Genomic DNA, 27,726 nt, shown 5'->3' on the forward strand with positions numbered 1-27,726 from the left:
ATGTGAAATGACCGCATAGCCGCCTCTGAGCCTACAGGGAGGAGAGATCACAGGTGAGGAAAGAAGAATGAGAAAGTCAAACAGGGGTGGACTGATAAAACAAACAAAAAAAAAATGGGATGCACCTTTAAGCGATTAGCACATAGAGTATATGTTGAAAAAATTGCTGTAGAAGATGAAAACAAAGGAGGGAAAGTGTTGCTAAAAGGAGGGTAAGTGACTGAGGAGACCAGGACATGAAAAGGATCCAAGAACCTCTTGGAAGTTTGGGTTTGAGCTCTTTGTGTTCACAGTGGACCTTGATTTAATTTCAATACAATTAAGGCACGCGGTGAATGCCAAGAGAGAAGCCACAGTCTGCACTCACCTGAGAGACCAGCATAAAGCCGCTATACAGGACAGGAGAGTGGCTACACAGATGGAAGCTTCGCTACATTCCTCTGAGATTAACAAGCAGCGACATTTATAGTCACAGAGAAGCAGGAGAAGAGGCATTAGGCAAAGAGGTGACAGCGTAGTGACCTGAGACAGGTGTACCGGTCAGTTAGTCTAGGGTATGTATTATTAAGACATAAAGGAAACATAACAGAGAGAAATACATCATCATCACTGGGCACCAGTCTAACTGATATACTGGTTTCCATAATGTCAGAACAGACAGAGCCGTAGGCAGCCTACCAGTGTCGGTCCTGTGGCCAAATGGACAGAGGGATCACACCAGGGGGATTTGCCATGTGGTGACAGAGGGCCACTTCAAAGGTCTGTGTGTTTACGCATGAGCGTACACTTGCCCTGTGTGAGAGGAAGATGGAAAAACAGGGTGAGAAATGCTATAAGAGCTTGATGTGCTGCACTCTAGAAAAATTATTGTTTTTACTCACTTCTGCCAGTAGGCCTATCATAAAAGGTAACTACCGCCTGAATCATTCCCTCACATGCTGATCTCTTGACCATCCATACTCTGCAAATACAGCTTTGCGCTTAAAAAATTATAGCTTTCAGTATAACCTTGCCTTTGTTTGTGTTTTTGTTCTGCAAAAAAAAAAAAAAAAAAGTCTCAATAAAGAAGTCATTTCATGGACTGCATTTCTATTTGTACTATCTAGTATTTCTTTTCAAAAGTGAAAAGGCCCACAGCACATCGAGTCATTTAAATAATGAGCTTCATTTCTACTCCTATAATCACAGAGCTGCATCAAATGATTCCAGCTGTAAATTGCTGTAGGCGATAGAGATGGGAGTTGACCTACATCTCAGATGACGGAGGCGGAATACGCAAAAAAAAAAAAAAAATTAAAAAAATAAGAAAGAAAGAAAGAAAGAAACTGTGGATTTTCGTATGGATAATTTGCCATCTACTGCTGTATGTTTAATTCTCTTTTTTCAGGCTTTAGACCTGTCAAAATAGGACTCAATATTTTTATTATAGGAAGAATGGAAAAATCACCACAAACACAATCGTGCATCATAGCTAAGCAGTTAAAAAAATCTAGGATTGTAAAGCTTGAGATAATATAGAACACACAAATGCAAACGTTTTTTTTTTTTTTCTACAATACATTCTGAACCTATATTAGACCTGCATGCTTCTTGATATTTTTATATACCAGTGGGTGACATTTAATTATTGCCTGTCATCTCCACACAATTAGAGTGTGCAGAGGGCAAGTGTGCCACATATGTTGAGACAGAGGTCATCAACTGTTTTCAGGCCCCTGCGCCTGTCTACACATTATGCATTTTCCAAACTCTCAATAGAATTGGGACACTAGGAGAAACGATGGGGTAACACTCAATATGTCAACAGTGCAGGACCCCTGGCGATGGAGAGCAGGTGACCACATATAGATCCCCCCCACATGATAAAAACATTCATCACCATGACATTCTTATTCCTGCTTTTTTTTTCTGCTTTCAGTTTTGATGCAAAATAAAGATGATAAATTGATGACAGGTGTAAGATTACAGGGCCATTGAGAGGGTTTTTTTTTTTATTATTACTTTATTGTTCATGTTCATCAAAAAAAAAAAAACAAAAACAAAAAAAAACAACTTCTTTTAACATCCTATTTCAAAAATATCAAATTAATAATTTATGTTAAATTTCATCAAATGACTGAAAGTGGCAGCTAACAGAGGTCCATGAACATAAATCTAATTTTTATTTATATAGCAGTCCAGATCTATTCTTCTCTATATTTTTTTTTTTTTTCATTTTTAGCTTCACTGGGCTACAGTTATCTTCTTTTGAATATTATAGCCAGGCTTTTTTGATTCGAAACAAAACGCACGAAAAGAGAGAAGAAATCTAATTTAGTCATGTAAATAGAGGTCGGGTTGGCGACATGGTGAAGCGTCACTAATGGAAGAAAGAGATGGATGCCTCATGGTAATGAGGGAAAATAAAGCAGAACCATGACCTTGCAGTGCAATATGAACCCACAGACACAACACGCTTACTGCGAGGCTCTCTGCTTAAACAGCAGCCTAGTTTCTATCAGACAGGATACAACAGACAATATTTGAAATATAGATATAGATAATATATATAGAATGCAGGGTCACAGAGTTTAACCGGGGAATAGCCTTTACAAGCGCTGAAATGAGTCGATGCAAAAACATGAAAGCCAGTGAATTGATATTGAGCATTTTCTGGACAGTTTCTTTTACATTTTTGTCTCAATTACAGTGAAGTCAGAGGAAGGAGACTGGGGATAATTCGAGTGCCTCTTATGTATTTAGTTAATAGTGTCGAGATTCTGCAAATGGAAAAAAAAAAGAAAAAAAGCAAGTCCTCCAACACACACACACACACACACACACACTACAAAAGAGTCATCAGAAGAGTGAGGAATTTCTCCTTTCACCACTGCAGGGAAACTTATTCTTGTATCTCCATCTCCTCCATCCGTTTAGCCTCATGCGCTCTGAGATGTGAGTGCTGACCCCCCCCACCCTTCTTCGCGTTCACCCCCACCCGACCCCCCCCCCCCCCCCCAACCCCCGCCCGCCTCCACTTTCTCCCCACGGTCCCATTTCCCTTTCTTCTCCTCCATCGTCTCGGTGGCTGTATCTGCCTCTCTTCTTTTATGGCCGTTCATTTGCATCCCGGGGGGGGGGCACAAGGCCCCCCAGAGACGCGTGGATAAGGGTCACAGGAGATCCCCTCGAGGCAGCGGGTTTGCCACGCACCCACAACGCAGACACGACACGTGCCGTCAACCCCCCTCTCCACACCCGACACTCACACACACACACACACACACACACACACACACACACACTCACACACACTGAACGTCTCCTCTCCCTAAGAATCTGCCCATTCTGTCCCAAACAGCTGAGTGATCCTTCTCCCTGCTTTGCAAATATAGGCCTCGACCTTCCTTAGTTTTATTCTGTCTGCGAATTATTATTATTATTACTATTATTATTATTATTATTATACTGTAGACTGTGGCTATTGTGTAGGCTTAGGTCCTCAGGGGAAGTCATAATTTAGACTTTTTTTTTAAAATAATGCCAACTTGTGAACCACCTCTTGGGGCAGTGCTTCATCTGGACAGCCTATCCAAAATTTGTGTGAATTAAAAAAGTCACAAGGGTGTATTATACTGAGGCTATAAATCGTAGCTAAATTCACAGAGGCTCTGGCCTAATCTTAAAATTTTGACATGCAAAGAAAACAGCAGGGGTGTTTGGTGTATATCATGTTTTGATTTATAGGCCTATAGGGGCCGATATGTTATGATTTTTAATGTTTGAAAATACACAAACATAACAATAGAGATCTTTACTTATTAGGCTATCTACAGTAAAATCCTTGTACACACGATTTCATTTAGGAAGAAGGCTGTTCATTTAGGTTCACCAGTTCATTTAGTTTACGGATATATGGCTATGGGAAATAAAACATTTAATTGCGTTTTAGCAGCCTATCGCCTGCACTAAAGGCCAGATGTCAAATCTCAACAATATAGGAGAACACAGCACTAAACATTCATTGATAAAGTTTTCTAGCGTCCCAATTTTTTTTTTTTTTTTTTTTTGGACGGTGGTACATGCTGTTTCAAAAACAAACCCTCAAACTAAAAAACAAAAAAAAAAAAGATACATATCCAAATTCCGAAACGAATGTAATACATCCATGCTTATTGGTGAGACACTTCAGCCCAATACTAAAGGACTGTCCTCTTGTGAGGATAGAAAATGATCAGCAGTAGATGATGCTCTGTCGCCCTCTTGTGGCCGCCATGATACATCCGCAACGGCGAGGACAGAAAATGGCGGATTACGCATCATTTGGACCCCCGACAGGTAAGGGACATGGGGGTCAACATTTTCACAACTTCAACTCCAGTGCAACCAGGTCAAGTTACTGTCACCGCTTACCTTTGAGGCAATTATTTGCTCGGAAATCACTCAGTCGTGGGTGAGTAGTAGGCCTTTTTTTTTTTTTTCTCCTTTAGCCCAAACGTTTCCATAAAACACTTTATAATCCTTCAGATAAAATACCTTGCACAAATCTTACAGGGCTGCATTACAGCGGTTTGCTGCCATAAAAGAAATGAAAGACAGTATGGTTTAAAGAAAAAAAAAAAAAAAAAGGTCTTAATCATTTAGTACATCCCACCAGGTGCTGTGTTGTGCCTGCTGTGAGGGAAACGATACAACACAAGTAATCAGGTACAACAGGGAACCAACGTGACTACAGGAAAAAAAACAGAACTAATGAGGAAAACCCACACATGACTTTGTGGAGCATCTTTATTATGCCACAAATAAAAGCCAGTAGTTCTGAAAGAGGACCTTGCGTTTTGTTTTTGTTTTTTTTGTTTTTTTTTTTTAACTCACCAACAATGACATTCTGAAAATGGTGGAAGCTGCTTGTGATATTATAGTATGTATGGTTGGCTGAGCAGTCAGAAACAGGAAGGTGAGAGTGTGGAGGACAAGGCGGGTTTGGAAAATAGAGAGGAAAGAAATGCAGGGTACAGTGGTGAACACTGGAAGTCAGCATGAGGGGTGGACGGGTTGAGTATGAAGGTTAGCAGAAAAACATTCATTCATATACCCATCAGGGAAAAGAATAACAGGTGAAAAGAATGCACAGACTTACTGCATGACAAAATTGCTTTACAGAGTCAAACAAGGGGAATGCACACCAGTTCTGCTGAATATACCACATTTATTACTTTTGAACTGATTAATAGAAAGAGTGGGGGCAAGGCCACTCGCATCACTGTCTTTAGAAAACGGGGGGAGGAGAGAAAAAAAAAAAGAAAGAAAGCAGCCCATAGCAAAGATGAATTAACTTGTCCAAGATAAAGAAAAAGAATGTAAATAAATCCAACGAAGACTGTTAACAGAGGGCCCCATTTTTTTTAGACCATAAAAATTATACACCAAGCAAGACTTGTCAACTTAACATTTCTTCTGCTTTCAAACTCTTGACCCCCTTCCCTACTTCTCTTCTCCAGATCCTCTACATCCTACCCTTCCCCCCACACACTCTGTCCAACACATGCAAAAACAAAATAGAGGGCCATCCTGAACATCTGCAGTCCTCTTAACCAAAAACATGGCAAGCATGTACCAAACAGATTCTGGAGTGAGCGTTGCTGACACCGGCCTACGATGAAAATCCGCTGACGAGAAAACTTCACTGGGTCCTGGTTGAAGAGTTGAGCATCCTTAGAAGACAGGGTATTTGGGGAGGGGGAGGGGGGGGGGGGTTTACAAAGAAAATGAGACAAACTGCCCATTCTTGACTTTGGGACACTATTATAAGCCAACACTACAAATTTCTATTGGATTTGTGTGTTTGTGAGAGAATTAAAGACTTGCTCTTGAACCATAAAAACAGAGGATCCTTTCATTTTAAAAAGGAAAAAGGAAAAAGCAGCATACAGGGGAAAAAGCATATGTAGTGGAATGGGGTGGGGCAAAAAAGATTTCACCTAAGGATGCTATGCATTTAGTTGTAGTCCTATGAATAATCGTTTCCTTTTCTTTTTACTACAAGTTCGAAGTAAGTCTTTAAAGTCAAAAGAAATCAAGAAAGTCTTCATTTAGTTTTTTGTCCTTGGTTAATTCTTCACCCCTATTAGAATTTCTTAAGAGATCTGGATTTAATGGTGTAATGGGGTGGACAGGGCTTTAGGGGGGGCCATTGCAGTCTTTTGACCAAAGCACTGACTGTTACTTGACTCGTCCTTGGCGCTCCTAGAACACAATCAAAAAAGACAGAAATTACACACAAAATATTTATATTTTGAAAATACAGTTGACCCAGATACCAACAACTTTTCCTAGTTCATTCTTTGCTTGTTAATAACAGGGCAACTCCTGCCCAACTATAAAGGACAGTTCATATATAAGCCCTTTTAATACAACTTGTTCAAAAGAATGTTGTGCTTTTATTCCGCCTCGTTGTGTAGAAAAGGTATAAACATGGAGGGGTGGGAGGCATTGTTGTTCCACCTTTCAGCTGGCTGCACAGGTGGTCAATGAGAGCAAACTTGATATCTGTGTAAAGAAGCGAGCAGGCATTGCGGGACAGACACTGACGCTGTTGAGTTAAGCCAGTGTTATACTTTGCACATTCATGAGTATGTGAGATTCCATGTGATGTAAATTCTGTCGGAGGGCCTCTGTGAGAGCAAACCCACGACGCTACAAGGGTGCCAACTGTGCACGAGTTGGAGGTCCGCCACATTTTGAATTGATTTGTAGTGTGCATGCATAGAATACAAAGATGACAATCTAGTGCACATGTATGGAACGCATCCTCCAAATGGAAAAAAAATGGATGAACACAACTACATGTCCAAGGTGTCTGTGTACACGTTCGCAAGCAAGTATAACAGAGGCCTTACACGTCACATCTCTGATTCCAGAACGCTGGTATACTATCATACAAACACTGGGGTGGCAATATGCTGGCTTTGTTCGGCTCAGTGTAAACACAGCAAAGCTGGCATTGCTTTGGGGTGTTCTTATAGGAAATATAGCAGGATCTCTGTTTAAAAGAGGCTACAGATAAAAGTTTTATTTGCTTGATTTTTGGTCATTCAGCAGCTCAAGTCTTCACCAAGCAACTTAATATGTTCAAGTTTTTCAAATCACTGGAACCATCTGAATACATTTCAAGCAGTTTCCATCAAGTGTTCAAATAACAACATGCATACTGCTTCTGCATATGGTGACAGATGAAGCAAGTTACCTGAAGCCTGTAATGAGTCCTGTTGCTTGGGTTGCTGGGATATGGCTCACTGCCTTGGACCTCCACCTGTCACACAGAGGAGTGAAAACTGAGCGCAACTCAAACAATTTCACATTTAAAAGCACACCAGTCACTATGCCTAAACCAGATTTTGGAACAGCAGAGGATTTTGATGATTTTACATTAACCATGCCAAGTCATGATCAAAAGTTTAACTATAGATTACAACTCTGCCAACAGACATCACAAAAGCATTATATTTAGGAACAATTAAATTTCTCAAGACCTAACTTTTACATTATACATCAATCAATTACTAATCCACAACTGTCAAGTGCAACTTGAACTAACAATAATAATTTTTAAAAAAGCTATTTCATGTCACTACATTGACAGAGCTCATCTACTGTATCCATCACTATGCAACAAATAGTTTTACTGCTGTCAATGGCATGGTCACTTAACATAAATCACAGTATTTAATATTTCTTGACTGAAAATAACAAAGTTAAACAAGTGCAAAATAATAAAAAAAAAGAAATTCAAATAAAATGTTAATGACTGCTGCTGTTACATTTTGTACATTTGTTTTTGTAAAGATGTCTTGCTTATTTGCTGCAGTGGGAGAAAGCAGGCAACAGCCAGTAGAAACCAGTGTTCCCAACAGAATCTGTAATATACCCAAGTATTTTTTTTTTTTTTTTTTTAAATAGGATATTTACCAGCTTACTTGTGTCTACAGCTCATGTAACTTGGCTTTTCAGTGATCAACAGTAACCTGTAGGCAGCATATTTTATGGCTTTAAAAAGCCATTACATTTCCTACACCTTAAATATTACTAAAATTGCAACACACTGGACGATAAATGTTTATATCCACAGAATAAAACAAGCTTTTCTATATCTAATAACAAGCAGGCAAATAATGTCAAGTTACTAAAAGTTGACAGGCTCCTGTATTATCTTATGTTTTGTAATGTTCCCTTAATTTGTCCCTCAACGTAAAAAAGTTACAAAATGTGTAATACAGATGTGCAAGACATCAAAGCCTCAGTATTTAACAGTACCTTTTTCAGAAACTAAGTTATAAATGCAAACAATGCACATTTGCTCTTCTATTTTTGTTCCTTACGTTAATGCTGATGAATTCATAACAAAATAAGTTAAACAGATATCACCCAATACCAAAATGTATGTAAAGATTTAAGAGATTGAGGGAAAAAAAAACAAAAAACCAAACCACAAAAACATTTCAAATTGCTTCAGGAAGTTGTGCCACCAAGTGTATGTTATAGACAGGAATAATACCAGATACCACTTATGATTATAATCACAATTCAAACCAATCAATTCAATGTGTTCTCATGTAATCCACTATATGTTACCATTTCATAACACTGTAATTTGAGTGAGTATCACCAAGTAAAATGATTTATGGTGTTCATTCTCCTATGTGTTATTCTATTTTCATGCGGGGCATTACATGTGGGTGATAAAACGGACAGAGAGCATGACACCACATTTAAAAAAAGAAAAGAAAAAAAAAGAGATATAAGAGAAAGAAATATAACCAAATATCCTACTGTGTACAAGCACATCAAATTCTGACAAAGCTCTAAATCCAGCTGTAAAATCCTTGAGAGGTTCCTCTATCCCTATCTGTACATGCACACACACATCCATACTGGCCTCATATACATCACCTTTTACAATAAAAGTTCAAGCTGAACGCTTTTTCATTCATCTCTTTTAAAACTTTATTCAACAGTAACTAGGTTACCTTTTTCACACACTCTTCCTCCTCCTGACGCTTCTCGTAGTGAGAAAAGTCATCGAAGATTGAAGTGGTGTGCTTATATCCAGCGATGATCTTTAGCACCTGCCTGGCCTTGTCCAGTGGTACCTCCTGTGTGTCCCGAGAGTTGGTCACTGGCTTGTTTTCGTTGTTCTCCAGTCGAATGTGCCTCAGCTGACTGTTGGGAACGTCCTTAACAAAGATCCAGCGCACATCAAAACGACCCTTCCACTTGTCCTGTGACCACACGCCTGCAGACGTGTTGTAGTCCACTGGTGAGCGCATCTCTGCTACGCCACAGAAGTGACCACTCCCATTGACACTGAACAGAAGATAAAGCGGCCCTTTGCCACCCAACGAACGATAGGCCGTGTCGAGCCTCTTGTTGCCATGCTCCGTGCTGCACCAGATGTTGTACTTGATGGAGCGGTGGATGTCATCCTCGGAGTAGCTCTTGATGATAAACACCCGGCCCTGCTTGGGATTCCAGTCAAAGTCCTTGGGGTTATAATTGTTGACCATACGTAACTTCTCTAGGACTGGGTGAGGCTCAGAGGGGACCCCAGGAACAACACCCACACCAGAAGAGGTAGGAGGCGACTGGCCTGTACCACTCCCACTGGCATCCCCAAAACCATTGGCCCGGTTCCGTGGAGGGACCCAACGAGTAGGCTGAGAAGGTTGCTGCTGTTGACTTTGGGGAGGAGGACCCTGGGAGAGGGGAGGCTGGGGCATTGGACCCATACCTGGCTGCCCACCGGGTGGAAGCTGATGCTGCCCCATCTGGGAAATGGGCGGCACCAGCTGTCCATTGCTGAGGGGCATTTGTGGGTTCCCTGCAGCAGTAGCTCCAGGCTGTGGGGAAGCCTGACTGGGTGGCTGCCCATTGCTGGGAATAGGGGGCACCTGCTGAGGGGTGGCAGCTTTAGGCATGGTACCCTTGTTGTCCCAAGTGCCGATGTCCATGTTGTGTTTAATGGGCGGAGGAGGCAAATTGGCACCGGCCATGCCACCCTTAGTTTTCAGCTTGGGTTGGGGCTTGGCTGGCTTGCTGGCAATGTCGGCCCAGGAGGCAGGCTTGGCAGGGGCAATTGAGACAGGAGGCATGCTGGGAGGTCCTACAGATGATACAGGGCCAAGGGGACCCCCACCAGGCAAGCCAGAGCCAACCACCTTAGGAGCCATGTCCCCATTACCACCAGGAGCAGCACCGCTGATCTTAAGCCCTGCCATGCCTTGGTCAAGGCTGTTCATACCAGGTGCCTTGTTGAGTGGCTCATTGGCAGCAGGTGCAAATGGGGACTGTCCATCGATCATTGCACCCCCAAGGGAGCTGGGAGCATAGGCATAGCTGCTGCTGTAGCCAGAGCTCTGTGGTGTCCCCGACTGTCCCTGAGAGCTGCTGTTGCCCCAAGCCGAGAAGTCGATACCACTGGGGAAGAAGTTGAAGCCATGCTGACCCAGGAAAGGGTTGCTGCCCAAGGGGCCAGGCTGGCCAAACATAGCGTCCGGGAGGTAGTGGGGCTCCCCATTGCTCAGCTGTCCATAGGAGGCCAGGTAAGGCATAGGAGGGTCCCCACCTGTGGACCATGCTGCCTCATTTAGGGAGTAGGAAAATCCTATGGAGGGGCTGTAGTAGCTGGGCATGTACGAGTCCGACATGGCCGTATAGGCATTGCTCTAAATAGAAAAAGATTTAGCTTTAGTGACAAGATATTAAAAGAACAAACATTTCCTTGCAACAACAAGCATTATCAACAACATTTATGTTAACATAAGCTTCTGTTTGATATGTGTATACCTTGTTCTTGTAGATCCAAAAAGTCAGACCAAGATAAAAGATGAGCAAAGTTATTGAATTATTGTTATTATACCAAAGAGTCACCACACAATAATGAAGCATGTATAACAACAATAACAAGTATATCTCCTTCCATCTCATCTATAAATGCACAGCACTGAACTATATTACTTTTTGTTTATAGTTTATTGTTTTTAGTATAGACAAGTGCATTCTTTTGAGTGGAGGAAAATACAGGCTCCATTCTTTTCCTCTACAGCCCACTTAACAGTGCCTCTGTTACTACACAAGGGGAACTCCCGCTACCACACTATGAAGATAAATAAAATGCAAGGCCACTAAGAATAAGATAAACAAATGTTCCCAATGCAGCTGCAAATGCTTACGGTCTTCTTATACTCATGCAAAAAGCAAGGATGGGCCTCAAAGCCACTGAAACGAGTTGGTTTACAAGTGTGTATATCAATCTTCTGCTAGAGAAATTTATTCAAATTGTTACCAAAAAACATGACACCAACAAATGCATTCAGAGAAATCAGTAGTAAACTTCGTTGGCTTGTGTTTGAAATTCAGAGAGGAAGGTTTTAGTACACTGTGTGCCTCTTCACACACGTTAATTTTATGCCAGGGATGTTCAAGTAGTCAATGATGTACTACATGTACACCGTATTCACTTTACATGAAGCCTGGATAATCCCACGTCTCAAATACAATATCCAAAACTTCATTGTGTGTCCAAGGTCACACATAAATTGTCCATGTTATGGATGCAAACTGCAAGATCAGCATCAGGATCAATCAAAGCATTTATAAACTGACCCAAGTGACCAGGCCACACTTTTTTTCCCCCTCTTTTAAATATTTGCTAACAATGACCACAAATATCTACAATTATCATACTCGTCACATAGATTGTCAACTATTGTAATCCAGATTTACCCTTCTTATGTTATCTTTCAACTCCACCACAATAATCACAGTGGTCAAACTTAAATAAAAAGATTAAACCAAAACAACACAAAAAAGGTATTTTAGTCATTGATGATAAAAGTGATTACACTGAAAAGCAGCACCTGTGGGCAAACACTTGTCAATAAAAGCTTACCTGTCTGGCCTGAGTATTCAGGTAAGGCTCAAACTCATCGTCATTCAAAGTATCCTTTTGGGTCACAGCTCCGTTTTGCACTGAAGAGAAAGCAACACTGATGTTAACAAAATGCACAAGCAAGTACTGAGATATATCACATTATGTAGTCATTTCACATCAGCATCATAACAACTTGTTACATAACAAAACCACTCCCTGCAATTATTTATGAGTCTCACAGGAAAAGTCACTAAACTGAAATCACATACTATAACTGCCCAATATGCTTCACATTACACAGCATAAACTTCCACAATGATGAGGAAACACAGATGAATCGGCACTTTCAAGAATTAATTGCACCTTGCAGCGGTAACATACTGGCAAAAAAAGTAAAAACATCCAGATTCCCTCAACAGACAGATTAAAATACACCATTAGTGATACTTCGAGAGCAGATTTAATTGCATGTTAAACCCAAAAGAACCAGTGGCCCGTGGTTTGTTTTCACAAGTTTATAAGTGCTCTCTGCTCTGCTGTGTTGGATGGCTTGGGATTCTTTAAGAGCATTTCAGGACTTGAAAAAGTTAGACTGAAACACACAAAGGTTTATAAAGTCACATTATCTAACAGTACAGTCTGAACAGCATGATGACGGGAACGTGTGAGGCCCATTTGGACACAGGAAAAGCATGTCGGAAGACGTGTCATTTTGGGTTAACTTAGCAACCAGCTAATGTTAGCATGTTAGCTATGTGGCTAGCTGCGTGCGGTGCGCAGCGTCTCCATGTTAACGAGCGCCAACAGTCCTTTCAACATGACGGACCTGGCTAACGTTAGCCGAGTGGCCAGCGTGCTTGGATGGCACCTGTAGCTTTACACCGCAAAAATGTTTTACACCGACTAATGACGAGAGAGACTGGGTGATAAGATTGAATTCTCGCACCTGTCAGTGTAATAAAAAGCGCTGCACGTACAACCAGGAAAATGATGCCGATGTGTGTCATGTTGCCATTTAACGTTGTTAGCTTGTCAAGAGATGGCTAATGCTAACTGTGGGAACCTTACAAGTGTCATTTCAGGGAAGTAAAGGAAACTCACGAATGATGAGCAAAGGGCCGAGAACGCCTTTGTGAAACAGCTTGTTGTTTTGTGTTTCATTGAAGCGGCAAATTAAGTGCAAAAAATCTTTATAACTTACACTGATAGGCCTATTTGCCAAGACGCTAGGAGACCAGCTATCGCATCCGCGCACGCAAGATTTTCAAAGCGCACCGCACGTAAAAGATCCGCATTCACTCAACCTGAGTCGGTAATGTAAGACAAGATTTGATCTTACCTTTATTAGCTTGGCCTTTCGGTCTCTGGATTGGGTCCAGGTGATTCATGAAGGTTTGATTTATGAGAAGAGAGGAAGGGGAAAAAAAATAGATGAAGAGATATATTTTCAGCAGTCAGTTCCTTTAGCAGGTGGTCAGGCCTACTGCACTACTGAGCCACAGCCGCTGCCTCTGAGCTAAGCTATCCTCGCTAGCCGTCGCGATGGTGAGAAATTTGGCCCTCGTAAATGTTCAGAAAATACCTCTCTTTACCTGTTCAAGAAGGCTGCTGGCTGACATGTCTTTCCCCCCCGGCGCCTGTGTAACTGTATTTACTCCTAAATAAAAGCGGCAGGGTGTAGAATTTGTCTAGCTATTGAAGAGTTTCAGCCAAGCGCCCCTATCTCCCTACAGAGCCTGGTTTCTACACAATGGCGGGCTGCAGTTTGCTTGACAGACTCCTCAACATGGCTGGGCGGCCTCGTTCAACCCACGATGGCATTTATTTACAGCGGGCACACGCCCCCTAGTGGCGCGGAGGAGCCGGGTATAACCCACGACCGGTCATTTCCAGTCAGCACGGCATTTAATGTTAAGCAGATAAAAATAAGTAAAATTGATAGAATGAGTGAAAATGTGTATCCTAAATGAACCAATTAAATTAAGTGACTGAGTCAAACTCAGCTCATAATGAAATGCTATTTCATAATTTCTAATTCTCATGACAATTTACTTTTATTGGAGAACGTATGTCGGTTTCTATTGTACTATACTTCAGAAGATCTACCACAGGTCCCTTTGCAATATGAAAAATCTTATTAGGTAGGATAGCCTCAGTCATAAAACTCGTACAAAAATCTTCCTGTACTTTGATTTAAAAGGACCCCAGTGGGAGCTAAACATGATATCAAATAACCAATAGACGCTTTATGTGTGACAACTTAACCTACCATACACAGCCGCCAAATATTTCTGATGGGCTTTTGTTAAACTTGGCATCTGCAGAAGTGCGGTTGTCAACCCGGAGGTTGGGACCCCACTAGGGGTCGCAATACAAATTTGTGGGATCACGGGGTAATTTATGGGGGAAAAAACAGACTACATATTTCTTCATTAAAAATGTATTGTACGGCGAGTTTTCCATTTTGTCATCTAAAGCATTTAAATTACTTATTTACAAGAATATTAATAAGAAAAGCACCACCGTATATGTTCTCTGCGTGGGCATCACTTAACTTTAAAGGGCACAAGCTCTCTAGTAAACTTGGATACAGGTTGTATGAATTCTCATTTTCCTTTCAAATAGCCTCTAACCTGCCTCTTCTCAGTACACTGCAGTTCTGCCTGTTGAGTATAGGTTTAATGTTGTCTTTGACAGGAGAATAGCACTCTACTCAATTAAACACAGAAATGCTCTTCACAAAGAGTTAAGTTAGTGTTTGTGATCAGCTTTCTTCTTAACTCGCTACCAGTGGTGGGAGAATAACTTTTACTTGAGTAAAAGCAGGGATGCCAGAGTAGAATGTTTCACATAGCTAAAAGTCATGTATTCAAAATGTTATTTAAGCAAAAGTATATAAGTATGAGCATCAAAACAGTACCAAAAGTAACAGTGCTCAGAATAATAAATGTTTGAATAATGTATATTATGATATTAGATTATAATTATTTTTGCATTAATGTGTACATCACTTTAATGTTACAGCTGGTAGAAGTGGGGCTGATTTTATATATATATATATATATATATATATATATATTTTTTTTTTTTCTGCTGGGTAATGTAAATTACCACCCATTGATTAAAAAACTCTCATTATATTTTAATCTATAAAAAGACATCATAATTTAATTGTTGAGTAGAAATACAAAGTAGAAAATAGATATACAAGTGCGGTACCTCAGAATTGTACTTAGGTACAGCACTTGAGTAAATGTACTCAGAAAGACTCTAGATTAATATCTAGATAATCAGCCTCACAGTTGTGGCATACTGTTAAAATAAATATTTAATGTTAATAATATAATGTTTTTTTTTCACTTACACAATCACATCTTCCATCCTTTCCATTGTTTTCTTGCTGTTGCTCATGCATCAATGAGGCATCACAAATCAAAAAAATGAATTAACTCCAGTGGGAAAAAATAGTTAATTATTTCTATAGTTCACTATAGCTTATAGCATATAAGAATAATGAATAATATGATGCAAAGACATTTTGCATTGGACAGAAAAGTACTGTTTTTGATGACAGCATTTTGATCTTATTAGTATGTTTCCTTTTTTAATCATTATCACCCACTAGTGTTTTTTCACAGAATAACAGCAGAGCTTTCAGGAATGCACTGGAAAAAAAGAGCATAATTTGCAATTTCGTGGCCCTGCCACAAGGTGGACTCCTAGTCACTGTCCTGAATTTGTGATTTAAGTGAGGCGGTGATGTCAAACATACTGTAGCTTCTGAGTGGTGTGCAGTTATTACACATCATCATTCAGGACCAGTCCTCCCTTTCTCTTCCTGTGAATCACACTAACAGAGAATCTACTCACTCGCATAAACATAAAAGACATTTCTTCAGCAGATCCTTTCATGGGTGTTACATTTTGGTTTACTGGCTATTCATTTATGAAGCCCTGTTGTTGGTGTCTGTCAAAGCTCTGGCGATTCTGACACTAATTAGGAAAACCCTTACAAATATCAAAATGGAATTCATTAGACTCTCTGAATCTCATTCACTTTTAATCTTGTGATGTTTGTGTGACTCTGTAAGCTGAAAAAAATGCACAACACCAATCTTTTAATAGCTTGACAACACTTGTCACAAATTTCACATAGTTTGTTCTCTTTAATCACATCATATATGTGTTATTATCTACAGTTATTCTTTACCTGAAGTCAGTCAATTTATTGGTAACAGTTGACATCATGCAGGGCAGTGTGGTAATATGATACCGCCCCCCCCCCAGGCTACTCTACTTATCATTTTTCAGGCTGAGGGTTGGTCAGATGGCATGTGACTAAATTGCACCTTAGACCACACGACACAGGGCCAGGAATAACCCCACCCTTGGAGTCACACACACACATCAAAACCCTGCAAGAGAGAGGGGGGCAGAATGTAGCATAGATCGCAAGCCTTCCTCAAAACGGAGGCATTTCATTTCAAATTCATGTGCAAAGTAAAAAAAAAAGGTATGCTGAGTGATGGTAAAAGTGTGGAAAGAGACATTGCATCATATGTGTGACTGCTGAATTACAGGATACAAACTTGGCTGTAATGAATAACACAGATAAACAGGGAAAGCAAACCGGTAGCAGTGACAAGACATTTGACTTGTGAAACATGCCTAGGACAGTAGCATGGCATGCATGTATCATATTCCGCCTCTCAACTCTCAATCATTTTTTGGGGGCTTGACTTTTTTTTCCCAGGGGCTTGTTGACTGGTGTGGATTGGACAGGTGGCATAGCATGGAGAAGAGCTGGCCATTTACCATCCAATAAAAATAGCTGTGGTCTCCATGATGTCACCGGTGAGTAAATCATAGCTCTTGACTGTAGAGGGAGAAATAAAATGAGAGAAATAAAAGAGGATCTGTATTTATTTTTTTTTAGCAGTTTAATGATTCTCCTTGCCTGTCTGCATTTCTCTTTTATTGGTTAAAATAATTTCACATTGCTTTTTTGTCTTCTAGCTTTCCCTCCAAACCTGTATTAGGTTCACATTCCAAATAATTTTGTTACGCCCAAATTTTCAGAGGTATGTAAATCTATACAGCTGGGAAGATGACAAAAACCAGACAATGACTACGTTCCCAACATCAACCACCAATAACACTGCCATCTTCAGCCAGTCACACTGGCTGCAGTTGCCAGAAAGAGTGTACAAACTAAAGCCGGAGTCTGATCTCACTCCCATACCTGGCATTCTGAAGCCACAACACCATGCTGCCGATGTGGAACCCGATCAGTCGTAAATCTTCCCTGTTTGACCATGTGACATGCCAAATTTGTGATTCTGCCCTCCGTCCACCCTCCACATCTCTTTCCCTCCATCTGCTGCCACCCATAGTGCCCTTCTAACTGCAGCCCTCTCTGGCACACTGAAGCAGGAATGTCAGACAGGAAGGTGACAATCCCACATGCCCAGATTGGTGTTTCTATGTGCATCTTTTGTGTGTTTGTATGTGTTACTTTGTCTTTACATGTGTGTTTGTATGCGAGTGTGTGAATTTGTGATTGTGTGTGCATAACTCCAGTGACCCAGCGGCAGCGTGGCAGCAGGGTACGCTCGGTAATAGGTTGTTAGGAATGTAGCACTTGTCAGCCTCTCCAAGGATGCTGTTAATTCACATTCTGTCTGTTTCAGATGGTTAGCCTTTAATAAACAGTGTGTACTTACCTGTGTAGAAGCTCTCCGTGTGTTTTGTGTGTGTATGATTTGAAGTGTGCAGATTACTTCCTTGTATTAATGATTCAGCTGCTACATGTTTGCCCAGACAACTTGCATCACCTAAAGCTGCCACACAGGGATCATAACCATTAAAGTGCAGTCATAGCAGAAACAAACGGGTGTTTTTACCATACTTATAAAGTTTTTAGATTTATGAAACTTTTTTCCCTGTCCTCTCGGCAGCTATAGTACTGTTAATTTTAGTACGGCATGAAAATCAACTTGCATGGACATGAAACTTACTTGAGAAAAGTATTGCAGAGTAACAACATCTAAGATTTGAGTTGCCTAGTAACTGCATCAGATTTAGATGCAATTTTGATATGATGTGACAATACTTTGCAGATGACTTCCATGTATTTTCTGAATATATTTTAAGAGATATTTGAGTAAAGAAAATGTGCTGCATTAAATGAACTGTAATGTAGAATTTAAGACCAGGAAAAAACAACATTTAAGCTTTATCATGCTGTTCAGTATTCAGTATCCAAAATTCCAGATGATATTATCTATCATAAGAAAATATATACGGTTCCTTATGAAAGTATTCACCTCCCTTGGTGTTTTTCCTGTTTTGTTGCATATCAACCTGGAATTATATATATATTTATATATATTTATTTATTTATTTTATTTTAATTTTCCTTTTTTTTGTGGGGTGAGGGGGTGGGGGGTGGGGGGTGGGGAGGGGGGGGGTAAGATAAAAAAACAGGAATCTTGAGTGCAGATAAGTACTCACCACCTCCCCTAAGTCTATAATTAAAGCTACAAGTCTCTTGGGGTATGTCTCTATTAGTTTACTCCTTCAAGTTAGATGGCTCATGTTGGTGTTCAGCAGTCTTAAAGTTATGTTCCAGATTCTTCGTTTGATTGCAGTCTGGGCTTTCAAGGGCCATTAAAGATCCCTGCCGATGAAGAACCATGATGCTGCCACCACCATCCTTCACTTTAGGGGTTTTATATCAAAGGAGCTGAAAACATGTGCACTTCCAATTTTTCACTTTTTAAATATTTTTAAAACTATGTATTTTTTTCATTATACTTCAACAATTTGGAGTATTTTATTTGGTCACTTACAGTAGATCCAAATGGATATCTATTTTAATTCCAGGTTTTAATGCAACAAACCAGGAAAAACACCAAGGTGGGTGAGTACTTTCGTAAGGCACTGCACAGCTACATTATCCAGCTGTACAATCAATGCTTTCGGCCACATTAAAACTATTAAAGCAACAAAGTGTTTTCTGTGATCTCAATCAGGTTTCTTGTTGCTGCACGTTGGTTTTCAAACTGTGCTGCCATGAACTGAAACTGATGACTTCCTATTAGGTTTTAAAACAGTATAAATGACTGTAAAACTAGGATCTAGGTATGCTGTGGAAAATGGCTGGCAGTATTTTAAAGTGTACATGATCTCTAATGAGTGGGCTACAACAAGTATGAAGTCTTTATTTTTAACTGACTTCTCTCAGACTTGAGTCTGTAGAGTCCTGGGGTCCTGGTGGTCTGTGAGGACAATCAGGGAGTTGTTTTAGGAAGAAAATAGCTGCACAGTTGCACATTCTATCACAGAGGATTTATCACCAACATTTGTGTAGAAGGATGAATGAGCCAGACCTGTCCATATGAGGCTCTGTATGTGTGTGTGTGTGTGTGTGTGTGTGTGTGTGTGTGTGTGTGTGTGTTTCCGATGACACGTAGTGATGATTTTGAACAGCTGAGATGAGTTTGTGTGGAGCTGGACAATGGGGCAGCTGTACATCTCTGTCTTGCACATATGCACACACATATGCACACGCATGCACACACACACACACACACACACACACACACACACACACACACACATAGAGAGGCATATAAACAACAGTGGAATCCTGAGGTCCGACCCCCTTGGGACCAAGCCAGACTGAGACCTTAATAAAGGCCTTGTTGTTTCAGGAGGCAGCTTATATGGTTTCAGGTTTATATGTCACTTTACAGACCACCACCATAAGCTTAGTGATCACATTGCCTTGATTTGCATTAACATATTTGATTTTTGACTTCTTCTTACATCATGATCAACTTTACTGTCATGATCAACTAATGGATCGATATAAGCACATGTGTGCTGCTATTTCTTTAATGTACTCAGGGATTTCTAGCATAGAGTATAAACTATTAATGGTGATGTTGCAATGTGAATAGTGGTCTAAATAAAACTAGGTTGCCATTACTACCTCAACTGGCCCTGCAACATCTCAGCCAATGAGAGACTTTATCTGGTCAGACCTCTTTTAAAAGGGGCAGGGCCTCGATGTGCTGCGGGGTCACAAGGAGTGATGTAACCGGTGTTTATTTTCAGCATATACACGTAAATGTAGACACACAGACACCTCCGCACACACTTGCACACCAACACGCATACACCAGAGCAACTGTAGACCCTTGCACATACTGTTCTTTACATGCAAAGATTTTAGCATGCACAGTTCAGTATCACTGACAAACACAAATCTACCCACTGACTTAGTTTTCGACTTTGGGATCACTGACATGTTTCTGCAAGCTGGTTGTCTCTCTTGCCCTCTTCCTAGTTTGGTCACTTGATGACAAGTGTTGCATGTGTGCACACACACTCACACACTCACACACACACGCACGCACACACACACAGACACACACACACACACACACAAATGACAGTAGCGGTTGGCTGTTCCAGGGAACACGATGATTAAATAAAGAAAAGGTGTGTGTATCACTAGGGCAGACAAGTGAGAGGGAGAGAAATTTAGTCATGGCCATTAATACTAATAGTGGCCTCTCTACCCTTCCGTCAGCTGCAGCTGTTGATCACGCTGGTGTAACAGTGAGCTTTCCAGCATTGCATCACTCTTTCTCCCTGACTCCAGTGCTGTCCTGCAATACCCTGCATGTATATGGCTCTAGTAGCTCATAATGCACATCATGCAGTGGTGACAGTGGAGTGAAGTAGGATTAATGCCTCAGTAATGTTAAGACTGATTTGTTTGAAAAATGAATAAAAAAAACAAAAAAAGAAAAATCATTAATTTGTTTTAGAAACTGACTCTGTTGATGCTCTTCTGAGGTTATATGCAATACAATGCTGTCCAAAATACAGTCTTACATTGCACTGCTATTATGTAAATTCATTTTATCAAAACAGTGATGCAAGACTAGCGCAGGCAAAAGTGAGACGAAACATGTTGCATGGCAGTTTTATCCACTCCTTTAAGAGCGTGTTTGATTCATTAGCATGCCAATAACCTGACACTAGTTATTCATACTATGTGTGATGTATGCATAGCGAGACGTTGGTTGGTCATGTTCTCCATCTAGAGAACGCAGCACAGGGGCGATGTAACTTCCCCAGGAGCTCGTCCACTAGCATACATCAGAGACATTCCACCTCATCTGACACTAGTCCATGGAATTCTGCAAATTTTCCACACTATTCTCCCAGGCATTCTGAAGTGCCTGTCAAAAAGACTGGCATGCCCAAACACCAGGCACCTGTAAATCCTTAACACAAGAGAAATGGAGTACACTTAATGGAGAATGTGGCTAACTCGTTTTCAGGATGCTTTTTAAAATCTTTTTGTGCATGGATGCAGATTGAATTCTGTGCTCTTGTGGTGTTTGCTATTGTCACTGGGTATGTTTGTGTGTGTGTGTGAAAATATCTTTTTGTTTGCACTGTTGATAGGTGATAATTTGTCATAGATTTGTGCAGAGTCCCTTTCTCCTCTATGTCGGTATGACCAGTGTATGCAACCTATAGTTGACACCTATGTGTCATTATGGGAACACACTAAATAGTTCAGATGACTTGAAGGTTTACTTGGCAACCGATGGCTGTTTTAAGACCATGGATACTCTTTCAGCTTGGACTGAGCACAAAGTTTTCAAGTATCCACAGGACATGGAAAGAAATAAAAAGTCACTGTATCACATGTGTCATGTGTCATTGTCGTGTGGATGGTTATAAAGCTCAATGACTTCATCCAAATCTATTTGTGTAGCTGGATGGCATTCTAGTTAACCCTTATTTATTTATTTAACCCACAATTAGTCACAGGTTGTCCCCAGCTTTTCTAGAAAAGATTTTTGCCTTTTGTTTTATATTTGAATGGGAATCCCTTACTGACATGATTTACACCTGGACTTTTAATATACATTCATTGTGATCTGTTCGCCTCTTGATTTTAAATATCAAATGTAATAATCGGTTTGCTTGCGTGCACTCAGTAATCTCTAGATGTGATCTGTGTGGTGTTGGTAGTGGGAGTGTTGGTGGTGGTGATGTGGGGGGAGTGGAGGACTGGTAAAGGTGGGAGGGGTTGACACAGAGATGTACAGGACAGGACACCCTCATGCTTGCTCCATAAACCTCACCACATTTTGCTGCCGCAGCTGCTGTGGCGCACACACGGAGCAGAGAGGTGCGCTCTTTCTGTGGTGACTATGTCGAGTCTGGCACGGGCTTTTTCACATTAAACAGCGATCACCGAGGGAAAAAAATAAAACAAGGAGGAAAAAAACCCGGGATGTTGTCGCTCTCTCTCTCAGCAAGGTCGGTTTCCACAGAACAGTGAAGACACCGCTCATTTACCATGAGCTGTTTGGATGTTATGTACCCAGCCTATGGACATTACGCACCGTACGCACCGACTGCTCCAGCTTTTATCAGTAGCTTACAGGTAGGAAGTGATTAATAATCAAATATTCCCGTCATATTCCTTCTTATGTCCAATGTTAGCGGGGAGATGGGGGTCGCTGAGGTGAGGCGGGGAACTGTTTGGCTAGTTTTTGCGTAAAAGCAAAAGAACCTGCTGGAAAAATGATGAAGTGTTTTAAATGTTTATGACAGACGTATTCGTCATAGTTAGTCATTTAATATCCTTATGTGCAGTGATGCTGTTTGCGTGTCTTACCGAGCACAGAAGTCGCTCAGCACCCACAAAACTCATGCCTTGACGCGCGCACGCGTATACACGCGCACACGCACACATGCCAGTGATGCCACACACAAAGAAAAACATTATGTCAAAATGTCTCACAGGCAGCTCCAGAAGTGTCCTCTGCAACACCTGTCTTAACCCTCTCCCTGCCCCCCCCTCCCCCACCCCCCCCCACCCCCCAACCCCACCATGACAGACTCCCACAGGTCTGAGCAGCACTTCTGCTCACTGCCGGGATTTTATGGACACTCCCAGGGGTCCTGAGGGGATGTCTGGGGGCCCAGGCAACGGAGGATCAACTTCCTCCTCATCTTCATCTAGCTCTTCCTCTTCCTCGTATACGCCTGCAGCTTCAAGGCCAGAGGAGGGCCCCAAGGACAAGCAGGAGGCCCCTGAAGCAGAGTACCTGACTTCTCGCTGTGTCCTCTTCACCTACTACCAGGGAGATATCAGCAGTGTGGTGGACGAACACTTCTCCAGGGCCCTCAGCTCTTACATGGACGGAGACGGAAAACGGAGGCCGCCAGACCAACATGGCACAGGTATACCACACTGTCCATACGTAAAGACTCACACCTGTCCTTGTGTGAGTAACACAAACTCACAGCGATCTTGGAAATTGAAGGGACATGTCCATAATTACAGCATAGTATGGTGTCCATTAAGTCTAAATTGAGAGATTTAATAAAACAGCAGATGTGGGCTGGCTACATTGGAGTGATGTAATAACAAACTCAAATTTGAGTGAATGCTTTGCCCAATAAGCATTACTATACTACTATATTTTACAAAATCATGAATTATTTTTTCATAAAATGAATTAGGTACCCCATCTGGATGTTATTGCACCAGTTAAGCTGATTTACTACCATGTTTACAACAAATTTAGGCCACAAAGACTCACGCAAGCCAGAAAAAAGTTGGTAAACTGAGTTTAGGTGGGTTTTCTCCTCCACTACATCCCTGCAGTTTTGTAACTTCCATTTATTTATGGGAAGGTGCTGCAGTTGTCTGTGTGGCATGTTGCGCTTGCCTTTGAGACCACCTCGGGTGAGCTGACAGTTCTGCAGAGCACAGCAGAGTGTCAGACAGGTGATGTGATCAGGTGACGGGACAGAAGGGCTGCTTGTTGGAGCTGTTGTCCCTGAAGAGGTCAGGGCATAGGGGTCAGAGGTCATGGCAGTCAGGAGCTGTAGGCAACTAAAAGGAACTTAAAAGGGTTTAAAGAAAAGCAACAGAGAACATGCACACTCTTGTGTGTGGTTGAGTTAGTTTAGGCTTGAAGTAGGCAGTAATACAGACACTGCTGGGATTCATTGCCTGTTGTGAGTTATGATAAAGCTTTTATAAAACTTCTTACTGGCAAAAACAATGCACATATTCCACTATTATTACTCTGAAAAGCTTTAAATAATGCTTAAAATTAGCAACATTATTGGATGTTTCGCTCTAGCTTGCATTCTGATTGCACCGAAATGCAAAGTAAAAAATAGTCATCTGCAAATCCTCTGAAGACACATCAGTCCCTTTCTCCCAGCAGCCTGCAGATGCCCCTTGGATATCCATGTAGGGCCTATAGCCTCTGCTCTCTCCCTCTCTGTGCTGTTGCTGTTCGTCTCTCTCCTAGTTCAGTCGGACGTCTTCATTTCGCCACTAACATGCACTTTCTGCCTCACAACAGATGCTATGTTTATACATGGCTGTAAGCGCACAGCCTCGCCGGCGTATCCCCTTCAAACGTCTCTGCGGCTGCCATTCTGAAACTCGCTCCAGCTCTTGCCCCACAATGGTTGCTCAGTCAGTTGCCTGCCTGCCTGCTGGTCAGATTTATATATGCTGCAGTCTGTGTGATAGGGGCAGAGGGAAACACTAGCTCTCATGGTGTCTCTTTTCAGCAGAATATCTAAATATAAAAGTATACTTCTAAAATCATATAATAGCTCCCTGACATTCTGTCAAGGGCGAGGAGGGGGGAGGGGGGCAGTGAAAACAACAGGTGGGGGTGCAGGAGTCAGAAGAGAGGGGTGGTGGTGGCGACGGGTGCTAGCACAGGACCAGAGTTGTGTGTCTCAGTGGGTGTGTGTGTGTGTGTGTGTGTGTGTGTGTGTGTGTGCATGACTATGTTGTGAGACTTTCAGAAGTGCTGGGCTGACAAGAGAGTGAGAGATGTCACCACAGTAAGTGATTTAAATCTCTGTGAGCCTTGGACTGCCTCCAGGTCAGAGCGTCTGCCTTATATAGAATTCTAGGTATATAGGGACGCCTCTTTCTACCTTTCTCTCGGTCACACTCTCTCTCTCTCTCTCTCTCTCTCTCCCTCTGCTAGTCGTTGTTGTGTTTATTTCTGTGTCTTGTTGGGACTAGGGCTGTGTGACAGTATGACCCAATGGGGAAGATATCTGGGCCAGAGGGTGTAGGAGTCATGTGAGTGACATCTACATTTTAGCACAGGTTGCTCATCTTGCACAGCTCCAGCCATTTCAGTTTGTCTATATAAATCAAGTGGTTCACTGCACAGTTGTGCAACAATTCATGACTTGGCCTATATTTGATCATTGTTTACCCTCCTCCCCCCTCTCTCCCTCCCTCCCCATTAGATACCCCATCACCTAGCAGCCGACGGAGCTTCCCCCCATCCTTCTGGGACAGTAACTACTCCTCGCCTCAAAGCCGCTCCCACTGTGAGACAGGAGCACCTTCCTATTCCATGGACCCATACGCATCAGGGCTACACCCAGGCCTGCCTCATCCACACGCTCATCCTCACCCACACGCTCATCCTCACTCCCATCCTCACCCTCCAGAGAGCTGGGGATACCCCCAGGCCCAGGCCTATGGGCCACCGAGGCCTCTCCACGAACTGTATTCACCCTCAGCTTTGGAGCCTCACTACGGGCCCCTGCTGATGCCCACGGTGAGGCCACCTCATCTCCCTACCTTGCCGAGCCACTATGAAGTGAGCAAGCTGGAACCCACTGCCTCCTGGCCCAGTCTGCTTCCTGCAGGAGATGTCAGCCAGACGCTGGCACTCAACATGGATGCAGGTAACCACTCAACCATGTCAAGCTTTTGCAAGCACAAGTGTTTCTTCATTTACAATTGCAAAAGCAGTGTGTAATCCAGTCAGAACATGCAAAGACAAGTGCATATGGAAAGGTCAGATTATTTATGGACCTCAAAATTATGAGACACAAATGTATTTTTTTCTATACTGCACTTGTCCGTGTCGAACGTAGCAGGAACAGGCCTGAAATCCTGCAGTGTATAGATTCAGCTTATGTTTTCTATAGTAATTACTAGAACGATTCACCTCAGGCACTCTGAATTGTGAGTATTAAAATGATTTAATTAGACATAGAAGAAAAGATGACCTGCACTTAAACAACCATTCACACAAACACACACACTGTGCATCAACTTTCAACCCTTGTGACAGGCTACTCTCTGTAGAGAGCACATGGGCAGATGCATACACAGACACTCCCCCGCCTCAGACACCCACGCACACACACAATACATCATAATCATCACAGAGGCTCTCTTTTCCCTCCTCTAAAACAGGATGTTTGGCAAAAGTAGGCTCCATGACAACCTGTGTTCTGTTGTTCACCATAGTCCTCCTCATTGTTTCTTTGTCCTTTTTTCTCAGGCCTCCAGCAGCACAAGAAAGGCAAAGAGCTGTACTGGTTCTAACGAGCCCTTCAGTCACATTGACCAGCCATTACCAGATCCAATTAGTCCCTGGACCTGCTCCGCTATTGAAGCAGCGTGTCCCTTTATCCCACCCCACCACCCCCCACCCTCCACACACACACACACACAAACACACACACTGCATCCCCATCTATCCACCCCCTTCTCTCTGCTCCTGGCCTCCCCTGCCAGTATACAGCCTTGCTCCAGGTCGACGTGTGTGCACCATGGAGATAAAGCAGAGAGAGGGAGAGAGAGAGAAAGAGGGAGAGAGACAGAGTGTCACCGCTCATGATCGGTGCCGTTTTTCTCTCTTTCTCATCTCTCGTCCGCTTGCTCTCCCGCCGCTGCCGGTGCAGCACAGACCTTGGCAAGGTGTGAGCCACAGTGTGACCTGTTTGGACTGAGAAAGACAGGATCACAACAGACTTTTGCAGAGGACAGAGAGAAAGAGGGATGAATGCAGGGACAGAGGGATAAATAGCGGCGAGCAGGGATTCCCTCCAAAGTCCCTGGTTATCTCTGTCTCATGCTCTTTGTTGGTACAGTGGTTGTCATCATCCACTTATCTGCATTTCACAAATGCAACATGCAGCGATAAACAGGAGCAGCAATTTTGGCGGTTTATGCTTTGTGACTGTCATCATGATGCCTTTTTTTTGGTTGTTATTATATAAATTTGCTCTCTGAAATAAAGTGTCTCTATTTATTGGTGTTTATGTGCATTTCTAAAATGTTTGGTTAGGCCAGTGTTCAGAAATTATTGTGGTTCAGTTTATTGTGTTTTCTAAAGACAGAGGTGATGAAGATGACCATACCACGTGTTGTTGATGCAGTTCCTCATCTATCTATGAAGGACTCTTTTGCGGGGAATAAAAATCTTTTCTCAAAAACATATCAAAAATGAGTTCAGTTAAACGAGAAGCTGTTTGCACTGAACAGACTCACAGATTGTGTTCGTTCAATTTGATGATGTTGTTCCATTTTACTTCTTTATTTCTCTGTCATTCTTAGATGTTTTGAATGTGGAATTTCTAAATATTTTTGGGATGTTTTTTTGTGTGTCATTTCTCATTTTTGTGTCCAAGAAGATTGTGATGACAATAAATATTTTTATGGTACACTGTCACATCTCCTAAATGTTTACCCCCGCATGACATTATAAGTAATAGTATCTGAGCCACTGCTAATTTAAAGAACACTGTAAGCATAGCTGGACGGAGAGGGGATAAATACTAATATTAGCTTTAAGAACTGCGCCTCACTATTAGGCAGGATGCCTAATAGCTCCATTTCTGATTTTACACACTATGTGCTGATATTTTAGTAGCCGTGTGAATCCTAGAGACAGTAGCACAGCCAGATGTGATCAAGGATACGCCGT

The 27,726-nt window shown here is 41.9% G+C and overlaps 2 protein-coding genes and 1 long non-coding RNA gene across 4 annotated transcripts; 2 read left to right on the plus strand and 1 right to left on the minus strand.

Annotated features, from left to right (window-relative positions):
- Positions 1-4,749: 4,749 nt before the first annotated feature.
- Positions 4,750-13,708, minus strand: ythdf2 (YTH N6-methyladenosine RNA binding protein F2). The gene is made up of 6 exons (XM_071497940.1): positions 13,501-13,708; positions 13,248-13,272; positions 11,927-12,006; positions 9,006-10,700; positions 7,226-7,291; positions 4,750-6,225 (listed from the first exon to the last, which is right to left on the minus strand). The coding sequence occupies exons 1-6, from the start codon at positions 13,525-13,527 to the stop codon at positions 6,202-6,204; spliced, it is 1,917 nt and encodes a 638-aa protein (XP_071354041.1). The 5' UTR covers positions 13,528-13,708; the 3' UTR covers positions 4,750-6,201.
- Positions 13,709-13,850: 142 nt separating this feature from the next.
- On the plus strand, positions 13,851-18,010 carry LOC139632760 (uncharacterized). The gene is made up of 3 exons (XR_011693616.1): positions 13,851-14,501; positions 16,662-16,762; positions 16,925-18,010. It is a non-coding gene; the product is annotated as an uncharacterized lncRNA (long non-coding RNA).
- A 4,059-nt stretch (positions 18,011-22,069) lies between these two features.
- On the plus strand, positions 22,070-27,463 carry vgll2b (vestigial-like family member 2b). 2 transcript variants are annotated; one of them, XM_071498815.1, is made up of 4 exons: positions 22,070-22,388; positions 22,846-23,191; positions 25,247-25,693; positions 26,299-27,463. In XM_071498815.1, exons 1-4 carry the CDS (start codon positions 22,302-22,304, stop codon positions 26,340-26,342), a joined length of 924 nt encoding a protein of 307 aa, XP_071354916.1. In that variant the 5' UTR covers positions 22,070-22,301; the 3' UTR covers positions 26,343-27,463. The 2 variants fall into 2 exon arrangements, with proteins under 2 accessions (XP_071354916.1, XP_071354917.1); XM_071498816.1 differs by having other exon boundaries at positions 22,071-22,261.
- The last annotated feature ends 263 nt before the right edge of the window (positions 27,464-27,726 follow it).

This window comes from Trachinotus anak, unplaced genomic scaffold, assembly GCF_046630095.1.
Source record: "Trachinotus anak isolate AG129_WGS33_773 ecotype Australia unplaced genomic scaffold, CSIRO_AGI_Tana_v1 ptg000015l, whole genome shotgun sequence".
Taxonomy (NCBI): domain Eukaryota; kingdom Metazoa; phylum Chordata; class Actinopteri; order Carangiformes; family Carangidae; genus Trachinotus; species Trachinotus anak.

What these genes read in the sequence shown, in the direction of transcription:
- ythdf2 (XM_071497940.1), bottom strand. Translation starts at nt 13,527, where the DNA reads ATGTCAGCCAGCAGCCTTCTTGAACAG. An exon ending in GAAAGGCCAAGCTAATAAAG is followed by an intron (nt 12,007 to 13,247) that starts GTAAGATCAAAT and finishes CTTTCTCTTCAG; the next exon opens with TGCAAAACGGAGCTGTGACC. An exon ending in GGACTCATTACAGGCTTCAG is followed by an intron (nt 6,226 to 7,225) that starts GTAACTTGCTTC and finishes ATTGTGTTCTAG; the next exon opens with GAGCGCCAAGGACGAGTCAA.
- vgll2b (XM_071498815.1), top strand. Translation starts at nt 22,302, where the DNA reads ATGAGCTGTTTGGATGTTATGTACCCAGCCTATGGACATTACGCACCG. An exon ending in CTTTTATCAGTAGCTTACAG is followed by an intron (nt 22,389 to 22,845) that starts GTAGGAAGTGAT and finishes CCACCATGACAG; the next exon opens with ACTCCCACAGGTCTGAGCAG. An exon ending in GGCACTCAACATGGATGCAG is followed by an intron (nt 25,694 to 26,298) that starts GTAACCACTCAA and finishes CTTTTTTCTCAG; the next exon opens with GCCTCCAGCAGCACAAGAAA.